Consider the following 14577-nt stretch of genomic DNA (forward strand, 5'->3'; position numbering starts at 1 on the left):
CTTACATTTACACAGACAGATGGACAGACAGATGAATTAATGCTCCACTCATTTTGCACACAGTACAGTCAAGTCTAGGGGAAGATAATCTGTTCTGAGTAATTGGAAACAAGAAAAAATAAACAAACAAACAATCCTCAAATCTCCTTCCCTTTCACCCTTGCCCTCTGCATTTGAAAAGTATTTTGTGTTGTTTATTTGTATGGCATTCACAGAACTCAGCTCTTAAAGTTAGAAAGTAACATGAGTGTAACTTCAGCTTAAACAAAAATAATAATTTTAAAATTGATAGGTTAGTTGTAGGGCTTTTTTTTACTTTTAACTTATATATGACCATTCACCATAAAGTACTTTACAGAAGTCCTTAAAATACATTGAGTTATACTCACTCCTCCTTCCACAAAAAAAGCCCATCTTTAGCATCCCACGCAAGGAATTGTTTAAATGGAGTTATCTACATAAGATAAAATATTACTTGAGGAAACTTTGTTTGGTGGTGCTTTTATTTGTTTGCTGGGGGGGGGGGGGGGGTGTTTTTTGTTTTGTTTTGGGTTTTAATTCAAATCCTTTCCAGAGGCATGCCAGCAAAACTCAACTTTAACTTCAGAATAACTCATCTGGGAAAAGTGTTCCCTCATCTTTTGATAAATGCCCTTTAACAAACCGCATGCCTTCTCAAGTTTGCTTATGATTTTTTTGTTTTGTTTTTCCCCAAAACAACTTCCACAATTTACATTAAAATTTATTACAGAAAGTGCCGATCCTCCTCCCCAAGAACATCGCTACGAACGGTACAGAAACCTATTTTTTGCCATTAGACGTGCTAGTAGTTTTCAGCCGATGCGACAAGTGACCAAGTTCCCGAAATCCCAGCGCCGGCAGCCCCTTCCCAACAGGGTGAGCTGCCGGAGCCTCCATAGAGGATCTTATCGCTTCCTTTGTATGGCTGTGCCTCCTCTGTCGCACATGACCGGCTCCGAACCCTATCTTTCACGCTGTCCTACAGGCAGCCACGCCGCATCACCTCCCGCGAAAGCGACCATGAAATAGCGTGTCCTGACCTGAACGAGGCAAGAGCGGTTGTTGCTTCGTAGGGGTAACGGGCACAGGCTTCAAATCCTGCTCCAAGACTTTCTGCCAAAAGAGCAGATGAGGGCTGTTACTACATGCCTGCCCCTCGTTCCCGCCCGATCCTCATCCCCGAGCCCGCAGGGGTAGAAATGGGGGCTGGGACAGAGGGAGCGGGTGGGTCAGCTTCTCGCTCAGCATCGCCACCGCAAAGTCGGAAAGTTGCCGGAGATCCACGAACTGCTCTCGGGGCGGACTGGGCCCTGGAGGATCCCCCTTCCTCAAGTCCCGCAGCTGCAGGGACGGCACGAACAATGCTCAGCCGGGCGCTCCTGCCGGCCGGGTGGCCGGGGACAAGAGGGGACTAGAGCGGGGCGGAGGGGTGGGGCAGTGATGGCCGGCGGGACCGGAGGCACAAAGCGCACACTCACCTGAGGAGCGCGGAGCGGCCGGCGGGACCACAAGCCCGAGCGGCGTGGCGGCGGCCGGGCAGGAGTTCGGGAGGGTTTTTATTTCCCCTGGAGTTTGAAAGGAGGAAGTGAGGAATGCGAGGAATGCGAGTTGGTATGAAATGAACGCGGCCGAGGAACGGAACTGCTGCCCAACGCAGTGGTTGGGACGGGACTACTGGGGGAAGGCGAGAGAAGGGTCGAAGCGGAGCTGAGCTGCTCCCCGGCCGAGGGTCGTGTGTGACCGGAGTGGAGGGAATGCGGGCAACAGCCGGAAGAGGGGGCCGGCGGAGGAAGGCTGCCCCGCACAGCGGGGGAGCGAAGGAAGGAAGGAAACTTCGAGCGGCTGGAAGGGGGAGCAGGGGAAGGGGGCGGGGGCTGCGGGAGCGCTCGGGACGCCGCTACCTCTAGAAAGTGACGCAGTGGTGAGGGCGGGGGTGGCGTCCGAGTTGGAGGAGAGTTGGAGTCCGCGGCCTGGACGGGCCGGCCTTAACCGAAGAAAGAGCTGTGGAAATGCCGCCACTTGCTTTGGTGCTTTCCCAGGGACGGGACTCCGGCGCTGCGGGGATTCGACGACGACCCAGCAGCCGCCCGTTCCGGCCGCCGGGGACGAGCGCTGGGTGAGGGGGCTCCGCTCCCGGGGAACCCGGCCTTCCCCAGTCCTCTCTTGGCGCAGAGGCACGACCCTCCTCGGTAGCCCCTTCAGACCAGGCGCGGCCCGCGCACCTTAGGGATGTGATGGGATTTCCACCCAGCATAGCTGAGCCACTGCAAAACAAACCAACCCCAACACCGCAGAAATGGTCGTAAGGGTTTAATTGTCCCCAGAGCATCCCAGAAAGTAAGCTACTCGCCCAACAGCAAAGGGATATCCTCTGTGGCTTTTTCCTGATCTCGCGAGGAAGCTGCCCTTTTCTTGTGTTATTTGTACAGGAATGCAGACATGCTGCACTAGAAAATGCTGATACAAGACTGAGAACTACACTAGGATTGGAAAGCCACATCCTCAAAACAAAAGCAGAAGTAAACCAGCAACTTTAGTAATTGTAATTGCATCCTATTAGCAGCTCTACGCAGTGCAGCTACATCAGCAAAATAAACTTTTTCATGCTTCCAGGAGGTGACGGTGGATGCACCCCAGATGCCTGGTGTGCACATAACTACCTGTGGTAGAGTTATGGCACAGTTGGCTTTGTTTAAAACTTCAGTATATTGAAGAAATTGATTAAGAATTGATTAAGAACCCAAAGCTAAAAAAAATTTTAAGTCTTTCAAGTTGCAGAGAAAATGCAGAAAACAGGATGTAAAAGTGTCCCAAGGCCTCAGAAACCAGATGACAAAACCCATCAATTTAATAAACTTAATACTGGGATTTGGAAGGCCAACTGCATATTTTTTTCCTCCTTTTTTTTTTTTTTAGTTTGGCAGTGCTGAAGATAACTGATACTTTTTAATACACTTTGTAAATAATATAATAATTTTATGAATACTTAAGAAATATACATCTTATATAATTTACAAATACTTCAGAAAAAGCTTTCTGATACAACTGCAGGAATCAAGAGTATGTACAATATATATAAGATGAAGTTACAAAATTCAATGAAATTATTTTGTGTGCTTTTGTTTGTTATTTTAAGTTCTGTAACAGTCTCAGCCACTGTTTCTACTAAGCCATATTTTAGAATGCGTAATTTAATGAAAAACAAATTAAAGGTAGCTCACTTCTCATCACATCTGTTCACTGTGAATTCTAGGTCAGGTCTCATGATCATGTGACTAACAGTATTCTTTTGCTCCCATTTCCCCACAGAATAAACATAGCTCAAAGAGAAGGAACTGAAACCTATTCCTTCCTGTGAATCATCACACAAATTGTTTGCAGGACTCCAGTCAATTGCAGATGTAAACCTACTCAAGAGAATAGAGGGGGTTTGGTGGTAGTTTTTTTGTTGTTGGTTTGGGATTTTTTGTTGTTGTTTTTTGTTGTTGGTTTGTTGGTTTTTTTTTTCTTCTTTACTGGTGATAATACAGAAGTAAACTATTCTGCTTAGAGAAGAAAGAAGAGGAAGTTGGGCAAGCTGATCAGACTTAATTCCCCAACCATCTGCAGCTTTTAAAATAAAGTCATTTTTCACAGTAAAATAGTCTTACTTTCCCTTTAATAAATAAGGGGCTCAATTCGATTAAGCATTTTTTTAAAAATCCTTTGTTTTCTTTATAATTTTAAGCTCTTATGTTGCAGACTCTGCAATGTTTTGCCTTGTCTAGAAGTGTTAATTTAATCAAAGTAAATGATCACAAATTCAGTCCCCTAGAATACATTCACCCATTTATGTATTCTCTAAATTAAATGTTAAATTACCAGAGCAGGTTACAATTATAATAGCCTTTACCTTAATATATTTTGGTGAAGTTAGTATGCCTCTGGATTTTTCTCCCATTTGGGGACCAAAGCAGTGACCTCCAGCTTCCAGAGGGAAACAAATACTTCCATATAGAACACATTAAGGGATGGAATGAGAAGACAAAAACTCTACAGGCTGTACAGTTCAAGAGATACAACAGAAAGAGTAGGTACAGGGTCTCTGTCCCCTTTCATGACAAACCTTTCAATTCTTACCAGTTCACAGTTGCGGCAGGCTGTTCTTCCTGTTAGTAAGGAAGCCCTTACACCACTGTTAATTTTCTACTTGTCTTCATCACATATGCTGGACCAAAACATTTGGCCCTAGCATACCCTAAGGATCTTAGGTCTGGGTTTCAGCTGTAGTAGTTACAAACTGCAGTTATGTACAACAGTTTGACACTGTGGCAGAGTAGATGAGATTCCTGACTCCGTCAGAGAAGGAATCTGTCCATAGTTTAGTTTCACAAGACTTCACACAAACTCTTAGCTCGCGACCTGTAAATCACAGGGAAAGCTTTGCTTGTCTTCTATACCAGGAACAAGAAACCTAATTCAATGTCAACTGAGAGATTTACAGAGCTGTTACTACCAGCAAATAGAGAAGCACACTAAGTAATTATTATGGCAACAGTAACAAAAAACCCTGCTACCAAATTTAGCAGCAAAACTTCAATGAGAGTGAGACTGCCTAAAGCAAAAAAATATTCACTGTCTTTGTGAGCCAAGGAGCTATTTTAGTCTGCTAGGCATGCCTTCAGGATCCATATTTCACAGTTTTATATGGTTACTTTTTGTTTTCGTATCTCTTTGAGATTTCAAGAATGCTGTGTTTGCATATAAGCAACTAATATTACTGTACTAAGAGCAAATGCCCAGTAGTATTTCCTGCTCAGTTTTCTCTCCCAAGTAAACCTAATTTGGCTCAGATGGAAATAGTGGGAAAAAGGAGGTGTATGAAGAATAGGGCCTACACCTTGACAACTGCGTCCATTTCTGATTAGCGGAACCAGCATATCTCCTCTTACTGAGGTTGATACATCTCCCACTGGAAATGGGAAAAACAACTACTTCAACTTGATGTTCCTCCTAGCCTTGTATTATTTCAGTTCTTGATTCAGAAATATATGGTATTATACTCCAACACTAGAACAGGTTTAGACAGAGGGTAGAAAAATGCATAAAGAACCATCTCAAAAGCCTTAACTGGATGTTGGGAGAAACATTAAAAACAGAGAAGTGCAATTAGCTTGACGAGATAATCAAATGGGAACCAAGAACTATAGAGGAAGACTTGCTGATGAGGAAAAATAGTATTAGAGATACTAACCTTACATTTATTCCCAGACTAAGTGTATGAAAATACCATCACAAATTAAGATAATTGAGAATTACAAAGGAAAAGGGGGAATAAGAATAAAGATGAGGTAGGAGGCGACAGAAAGAAACTGAGGTAGTATCTCATACCGGAGGAACAAAGAAACTGAGGTAGTATCTCATACAGGAGGAACAAAGAACACCCACAAGTGACAGCAAAATTGTACCAAAAATCATTTAGAATCAAGGATTCTTTCAATATATAAATTAGTTTATTTTCATTTAGATATAAAAGTTATAAATACAACTAATACAAAACAGTATCTCATAAAAAAGCACTAAATCAGTTCATCTGTCTGCATAATTTGACTGAGACCCAGAGGCCCTGACCATGCTACATGTCAACAAATAGCTTGAAGAGCCACTGCTGACAAGCCTAACTAAAAGGATGAGTAAAGGTATGCAACTGTGGCCTTCTGAGCACAGAGTAAATAATCTTGAAATAGAAAATCGCACTCTACCTTCAGGTTGCCCCAAACTAACATAAGGCAGCTTCTTTCACACAGTTGTAATCAGAAGAATAATCAGACAGGTAACAAACTGACTTAGTTTTTCTGGATGGGTGGAGGGAATGCAGAGCCATCAGCAAAGAACTCAGAAAAGCACAACTGGAAAACACTGCCAGGTCTTGTCCCCGGGCTGATGAGCAGGAATACATGAAGGCACAAAAGAGATCCATGATTCAAGTTCTCTTCGTGGACTGCTCTGCTGATGAGATCATCTCAAGACAATGGCTCACCAGCTAATGCAGAGCGGTCATCTGGGACATAGGCGAGCTGGAGTTCTCAGTGCCAGTTAATAATTTACAATTAAATACAGAGTTTACACATGATTACCATCATTTTTTTTTCCTGGCAATATCAGAAAATGTCTTCACAAAGTTTCATTATTTTGAAAGAGCAAGTTATATCTACCACTGCAAAGACTCCAGAGACCAAAAGCAATAAATCTGTCTCTTTGGCGCTTGAAACAGAATTATTCAGCTGACAATGACAATTTACAAATCTGCGGAATGTCTGTCTTGTCTCAATAAAGGGAGAGAGTTTTCCAAGATCATCATGAATATGCATAATGGCCAAGAAACAGGCAAGATATTTACTGTTCTCTGCTCTAGTACACAGCAGATGTGTACACTACGAGGCTTACAAGTCACAGTGTGCAGCAATTCACTCTGATGAATCAAGGCCATATGAATCAAGACACATTCCATGCTGTGACCTGCAGTCTCCATATTGTACATCCAACATTAAAAATGGAACACTGGAACGACACATTGCAAAGCCCCATGATACATTTATTAATTTTTTAATACTTACTGATGCCTTTGAAAATAGCTGCAGTCTCCTTTTGAGGTAACTCCTTCTTACAGTCTCATTAAAACTACTTACATAAAATCTACTTTAGTATGTCATGACTTGAGATAATATCACATTAAAAAAAAAATGAATCACTAACTTATTCCTAAAAATATAGCAAATTTTACAAAAAATGGACACATTAAAATATATTTATGATCAGCTTACAGGCTAGATTCACTCAATCAGAACACTGCTTTTCAGGAACAGTACTATATATTGTTACAATACTACCTTCTGCCAAATTTAGTCAGATTCTACCATCTATTCAGTCTCATTTTTCACATGGTTAAAAGTTAACAGTTAACAGAAACAGCAATCGTTATAATATCACCAACTGAAAAGGGAGTGTTTGAGATTTGATTGATCTTTATTTGGTAAAAAGACTATCAAGGGATATGGAACAACTAGAATAATGAAAGGGAACTAGACTATCAGCTTTAACAGAGAATCATCCCACAGAGGAAGAGAAAAGTGTTTTATTAGAGCCAGTGTCTCATTCCAGCTCTGTATTTGTTGGACATTACCTATGGTTGCACAGAGCCATAACTTGGATCCTTCTGTGCATGACTGTTGTAGCAGACAGCAAAATGCTATACAGACTAAAAGAGAACATATGCCAATAACTGTCCTCCTTTTTTCTGAATTCATCTGATGAGGAACTCGGGAGTTCCTGATCAGATCAGTAGCATCATCTCCAGTGGCACTGTGGAAGTTCCAAGGTATATGAACATCAAAACATTATTTTTCTAACCCTAGATGCAAGGAGTTCCAATTAGTGGGCTAAATTCCTTAGCCCACTTTCACGCAGCATCTGTTACAAGGATTCTGAAAGCAGAATCAATACCGATGACAAAAACATCACCCATATTCCTTGTTCTTCCATAATACATACAGAGACTGCTCAGACTTGGGACAGTCTCCTAAGATGGTCTGCTGTCAACAACCATAATGCTCTGAGGCCTGGTATTTGCTTTCTAACAAGCCTGCAGAAGTCCATCCTCCAGTTTCTTTCCCTCCCCAAAGTGCTTTTCATTACTCCACCTGGAACTCCTGCAACAAGATGCAGGGATGGGAGCAAGTTCCATGTTTCGAGTCTGTTGTCTCTCATTCACAAGCCAATTTACTATCAAAGCTGGAGAGTCCAATAGCAAAGGCCTGAAGAGCACAAAGAGGATAATTATAGTCCAGAGTGAACACATCTTCTGCTACACGACCAAACTGCATCACAATGTAGTCAGCTGGAGAGAAAAGGAAGATTCAGAGACAAGCAATATCACAGTGAAACAAACAAACAAAAGCAACCACAAACAAAAAACCATGTCTGACAGTCCCAAATACATGTGGTTGTTGTATCCATCCTTTCTCACCAAACTGGCCCTGAAATCTGTCATCTAGAGTGACTGCATTATTCTAGAGATTACCTTTCTTCTCAGAACAAAAGCTTGCTGGGCTGAAGATGCCACATTAATCCTTTTCTTTTTTTCCCTTCAGGAAGCTTACATTTTCCCCCTCTTTTGCTGCAGCTATTGACAGCAGTCTCTGTACTCACCCTAGAAAAATGAGTTTATCATTTTCTTGACAGCTAAGAAGTCCCCAGTAACGCTGAGCTGAATTGCTCCACCCATTCTCCCTTCTCCAGGAATAATGTCCTATTCCTCCAATACCTTATGAAATAAATTGGGTTTTCTCTGTTTGAATAAGCCCACCACACTCTCCACCAGACTCTTACGGTCATTGTCATGGACAATCTGGAAGTTCTTCACTGAGGCCTGAGTGACTCTCCCATGGAAGTTCAAAACATAGGATTGAGTATCATCATTCCAGACTGGAGCCTTGTTGTGCAACTCAATGAGGTTCTCTAAATTTTTGCTTTGCCATTTTGATAGCAGACTCTCATGTTCCTGTTCAGAATAAATAAATATATTTATCAGATTGGAATGGGTCTGCTTTCGAGTACTGCCTCTCTCATGTGTGTGCACACTTGAAGGTCATTCCCTGTTTAATCAAACATGACAGCACTTAAACTCAGTGCTACTGAAAATTTCCTGCAAGTACCAGGAAGATACTTTCATGCTTTTTCAGTCCAGGCATTCCTTTTCACTCAATCTATCACCATATTTCCACTCACATGAGAAAAAAAAAAAAAAAAAAATAGTAAAGAGAAAGAAGTGTATGTACATGAAAGAGAGCAATTCACAAGCCACAGAGGACTGCCACCCTGCTGGCAGGAATCCTTCCTGAATCTTGTAAGCTTTCTCTGATCCTGTTGGATCCACTTTTCATTTCTAATATCCTAAACTCTGTAACAAAAGAAAATAATCTACAATTAACTGCATAGTGCCAGGCCCTAGGGTGCTTCAGTAGAAAGTCCGAAGGCTACAGCGGGCTGTAAGTATGCCATAAGTAGGTTAAATGTCATCCTAGTGGGTCTAATAAGTGATGCACAATATGAAAAATAGAGAAAGTAAAAACAAAAAGATACAAAAAGGAGGTAAACCAGCACATTACATTTGACAAACAGAATGAATTACAAGAAGCTGTAAATAGTAGTGAAACACATGACATATGACTTAATTTTAAAAGTTCTGCAACAAGTAAATCCAAACTTAAATAATATATGCTAAAACTCTTAAGAAAAATAATCCAAACTGAAGTTTTTTAATGGGAAAAATGATCAGAAAACAACCTGCTGTGGAGGTCTGACTGATACAGGCATAGTTTTAGTATTGTATATAGATATGATAGTGGACTTTTGAGGATAACCTACATAAAACTTACAGTTCAATTTAAATGTTAGTTTATATATTTATTTTTATCCCTATTTACTTTTTAAAAACATAAAAAGAACTTTGAGAATTGGCACCTTAGTGCATTTAGATACAATTTTTCCTCCTTTAAAGTAGGGGCAGTCTTCACTGCAGAGAAGGAAGATAAAAACAGAGTCAAACCCCTAACCTGAAAGCTTTGCCAGCTTTTCGGAACCACTTTGTGTTTTAGCCTTATCTACTATCAGTACACTTGCCTGCTGGCAAAACAGTTGGGAAAACAAAACCGAAGAAATATAAAGGCAGGGCCATTGAATCACTACTGTACTGATGAGGGAGATGGCAATGCCAATTGAAAGATGATTAATAAATTACCACCTCCAGATACAATTTTCCTGTCCATTCAACAAAATCAAACATGTTTTCCAGTCTCTCATGACTCTGAGTTTCTCGTCTTGATTTTTTTTCTCTGAACTCAACAAATACACTCTTGTCCTACTCATATCTACTCACAACATGTCTCCAAAACTATTATTAGCTTAAAACACTGACCATGTCTTTCATTTTGCACCTGTCTTTCCTGCCTTTTTGTCTTCTGTTGCACCAAACATAAAACCCACATTAAGGAAGCTGCGTTATTTTAATCATATACCTTAATATATCTTCAGATACTGTTCTGTAAGCTTTTAGCTATAATGTTCCCCATATGTATGAGAAATCCTCGCTAAATAATCACCACAAAACTCCATCCTTCTCCTCATCCCACTTTCTCCTTAAAGAACCCTCCTTTTCTGTGATTCCTACAAAGATACTACCATTCTGATCAAAAATGTATTTACTCTCTTGCTACTACACCAGAATACCACCTTATCTACTTATTATCTATCTGTTGTAATACTGGCTAAGAATGTAAGCTCCTGGGAGAAGCAAGTTTGTTCTGTGTTCATCCAGCTCTCAGCATAATAAGAGTCCTGCTCATGAGGAGGCATTGTAGGTGCAACAGCGACACCACACACTAGCCATTGCAATAGCTAACTAAATAATACTTACGCTGACCAAAGGACAAGTAAGGATACCAACACTATTCAGAAAGCTGCAAATTAGGTAAAAAAAATTGATCAACACCTTCAGGCTACATGGTATTTACTCTCTATGAAACTCGCTAAAGCCTAGGGTATTAACAACCCTGCACTAAAAACCTTACTTGTCAGTGACACCCAAACCTCTTCCAGAAAGTTTTAACCTCTTCCTCCAATCTGAAACATGACCATACTCCATAACTCACGTTTCGTGGATGGATTGGAATTCGCTTATGATTCATATTCATTCCTGGAATGATCACAGACATTTTTCTGGGACCCTTGAATCCTAACACATTGGTTTCCTGAAAGACAAGGAAAGACATTATTTTCAGTAAATGGGATACTCAATCTCAAAGAAGGAATGGCAGCAAAACTGTATTTGAATCCACATTTATATTGGCTTTAGAGATGTGCTAGCTGCAACTGTAGTACCAGTTATCTAACTAGAACTGTGTTTAATGACTGAGAATAGCTTTCTCTCCCATTTTGTGAACTGCATTAAAAGGCATACATACTGTTAGCTAACTGAGAGCACATCTGTTATCCTAAAGAAACATTTATAATGAAATCAAACAAGTGTAATTTGCAGACATAAATTTTTGTATCTGGGGCAAAAACATGTTAAAATCCTGGTAGTGAACAAGTGTTAAGTATGATAAAAGGCAAATATCTTTGACTCAAGTCTATATATCAGCATTTAGGCTAAAATGTTCCTGAAGAATGACTGACATTCTTCTTTAGGTGTTGGTTTTTGTGTTTAAGAACATGCCTACAATTTTCTCTCAAATCACACTTTCATAAATGACCAAGAACAGACCCAGAAGGCAAAGTATTCAGCATCTGTCCAAGCTTCAATCTTAAAACAAGCAGATTTTTTCAGAGTACTTCAGGATGCTACTCCAAGTGGGTTTAGTATAAAAAGCAAAGGAAGAAGTCTTGGCATTCTCAAACCACCCATTTAATAATGTCAACCAAAATCCAAGGGTCCATTTAAAGTGTTCTGTAACAATGTCAATGACAACCTTTAAAATTCCTAAAGACCAATTGAAAAGCCAGAATCTTTTTGAAGTACTGAATCTATTGATAGGAGTGATATAGCTTCTCCTAACATGCTAGTGCATTTTACACACAGGTCTTTGGAATTGCAACCTCTATTATTTCACTTCAGAAAATCTAGGGACATATATGAGAATGAGGGTACTGATTTTATACATATATAAACTTTACAAACTTCTTGTAGATAAAAGTTCAGAAATCTGAAAAGCTGACTTCGTATTATCTGCTGTAGTAATTTTAACACCTTGCTGTGTACAGTTACGTACAAAACTGAAGAATACTGTATATAATACAAATCTAGTGATACTTCTTTAAACAGGCTAGTACTAGAATTATCACATATTTTTTTTTCCCAAGTGGCACCAAGATCAACAGTAAAAAAAATCTAGATCATGCTTCAGTAGGCTAGTGTGCCTTTAAATTTCTGCTGCTGTACCTGTGATAAAAGTAAAACTCCTTCACTTGACTGGACAGCATTTTGTAAAGAACCTCAAATTTTACTCAAACTTTAAGATTGGAATATGAAACAATGTGATGTTGAGATCCTTCACATAATTCTAGAGTTGCCACTAGTGCCTCCTCACCCTGAAGCCTAGAGTGAGGTGATGCACAAGACTAGAAAAAGAAAACATCTCCAGGACAAAGCTAGCGAATCACGATTTCCCTTGGAAACATATCCTTACCAACACCTTTCAGCTGCTACTGAAATAATGCCAGCTTCTTCCTATCCACCAAAATGCCTTTGGTTCTGCAAAACATAATTCTTCTTCACTGGGTACTCCCAATGCCTTTTTCGTGTCCACCAGATACCAGCTGGACAACATGCAGTTCATGCTTTGGCTGGCTCTATGCAAAGGATATGCTGAATAGCCACACACCAAACGACAGGCCAGGTAAGGTGGTCATTGGGCTGTTAGTTTGTGTCTCTCTCTCTCCCCTGGCATTAACTCTTTTTTTTCATTAAACTTGTAAGAACTTGTCTTTGAGGCCTCTGCCCTTTGTTGTATCTGGTTCAAATTGGTCAGTTGGTTCCAAAGCTAAGTGGGGGAGGCTGCCAGGAAGTATGATTTTGTGGGCCTGGTTTCCTCGGTAACCAGGCAGCAAAAAAGGAAGGGGCAAAAGGGGAGAGGCACTACTTACATAACAAATAGCTGCAAGCTCCTGTCTCATATAAGCCTTCTCCACTAGACCTTGTGCCTTGACTGGGCTAACTCCATGGTCATAGACTGTAAATTTAGTTCCCATGAGGTTTGACCTAATGTCAGGTTTTGGAAAGACAAAGAGAGAGGCATCAGTGGAAAGTTATGTCATCTTCTGAAGGTATTTATACAGCACAGTGAAAACACACACCTTCTGCTATCTGAATCTTCCTATTGCCAACTCAGTAAGGAGCAAGTGCCCATATCAAACTGAGGTTGTAACCTATCCTAGAAATGCATCAAGCCAGAATTCTTTCTCTGAATTGCCACAGTCAATGGTAATACTGAAGAAAGGCTGCCAAACCATGTGGATACAGATTTCATTAAGCAGGCCAATGCAAGTTCACTCTTTCTAAATTGATACCAGATTGCTATTTATAACCCCAACTCGACTAAAAAGAAAATCCTATCTCTCCTGTCACTAGTTTTCACCTGTGGTTCTCACCTGAGTTTTCCAATGAAACTTTCCCCTTCCCGAGATAAATCAGTTGGATCAACTGATATGAGGTAATTGGATGTTTTGCTCTTTTTTCGTTTTCTCCCTGCAAGAAGGAATGTCTGGAAATACAAAACTTTGATCAAGACCGGAGTTTTGTAAGAATGCAGAGGTATTGCTATCCAAACTGTTATCTCTCCATTTCCCACATCCATTGTCCTTTTTGTTCTGTGCTGTTATTACTGTCTCCAAAGTTTTGATCTCTTCCACAAGTGCACACCCTGAAATCCTGTTCCTCCAATCAGCTCACTCAGCAGTCTAGATTTAATACAACTGTCCTTTCTAGTCTTCCCCCCTTTTCTTCTGGAGCATCTCAGTCTCCCTGCTCTTCTTTATCGTTGACTTTTTCATACTTTTAAAATTTCATCTTTCATTCCCTCATCATCCCTTCATCATCAATTCCCTGCTTAATGCTTTAGCCAAATATAAGCTGTCCTAATCTGTATGCTGGCTCTCCTAAGCTTCTGGTGGTTTTTTTTACCAGAAGCTCTCTCTTACACCAAAAGTGTTCTGTGGTAGCAGTACAATAGCCAAGATAACTGTGTGCTGTTTCCAATACCTTTCTGTTGTCGTCTCTTTCCAGATGCATGTAATAAGTAGGAAAGAGGCCACGGTCCATTCCCTTCTTATCTCTAGTGATTCGACACTTGACTGTAATACCACGGGGTGCAGGGCATAATGCAAAATTCTCCAAGTTCTCTACTTCTCCCAGCTGTGTGTCTGTCTGAGTGGATGGACTACAGGAAGCACCTGTTTCCTGTGGGAAGAACCATCATATTAGCAAATTAATATCAGATCCAAGGTTCTGGTATTCCCAAAGAAAAGAAAGGTCTGTTGAAACAGAAGATGTCGTGTCTCAAGAAGGTATTTGGGAAAGGGAGGTTAAATGAAAGGCCACTCGTGTTTCCCTCCAGAAAGTGGCTGAAAGTGACTTTAACTCTGAGGAAAGATTAGCCCTCCAAGGGATGGGGAGAAAAAGTACCCATTAACCAGGCATGAGTAAATTGCTAAGAAGGGAAAAATATTATGAGATACTGGAAATATTCTAAGCAAAGAGCCTTTCTGCTTTTAGAGCTTCAAGCACTGTAGGAAATAGGCAGCACGATTGTCATTGTTTAACTGGAGCTAGCAATAAAACCACAATAGCCACTCACTCATCTCCTCCCCCAAAAAGCGAGAGAATGAAAAGGGAAGGGAGAAGCTTGGATTGAGATAAACACAGTTTAATACAATAACAAAATACTAATACACTACTAGTAAATATATATATATATATATATATATATATATATATGAAATAGAAATAAAAGATACTCAAGG

At 40.5% G+C, this 14577-nt stretch overlaps 1 protein-coding gene across 3 annotated transcripts in view; it reads right to left on the minus strand.

Moving 5' to 3' along the window:
- Nucleotides 1-5798: 5798 nt before the first annotated feature.
- The window catches only part of TULP3 (TUB like protein 3), a 32895-nt gene continuing 24116 nt past the window's right edge, over nt 5799-14577 (minus strand). For all 3 annotated transcript variants that reach the window (XM_080360356.1, XM_080360358.1, XM_080360357.1), the window contains 6 exons: nt 13817-14014; nt 13207-13319; nt 12703-12817; nt 10710-10808; nt 8389-8560; nt 5799-7897 (listed from right to left, as the gene is read on the minus strand). In XM_080360356.1, coding sequence (XP_080216482.1) covers nt 7764-7897; nt 8389-8560; nt 10710-10808; nt 12703-12817; nt 13207-13319; nt 13817-14014 — 831 coding nt within the window. In that variant the 3' untranslated portion in view covers nt 5799-7763. The remainder of the gene's footprint in view (nt 7898-8388; nt 8561-10709; nt 10809-12702; nt 12818-13206; nt 13320-13816; nt 14015-14577) is intronic.

Source organism: Nesoenas mayeri (genome assembly GCF_963082525.1).
Source record: "Nesoenas mayeri genome assembly, chromosome: 1".
Classification (NCBI taxonomy): Eukaryota; Metazoa; Chordata; class Aves; order Columbiformes; family Columbidae; genus Nesoenas; species Nesoenas mayeri.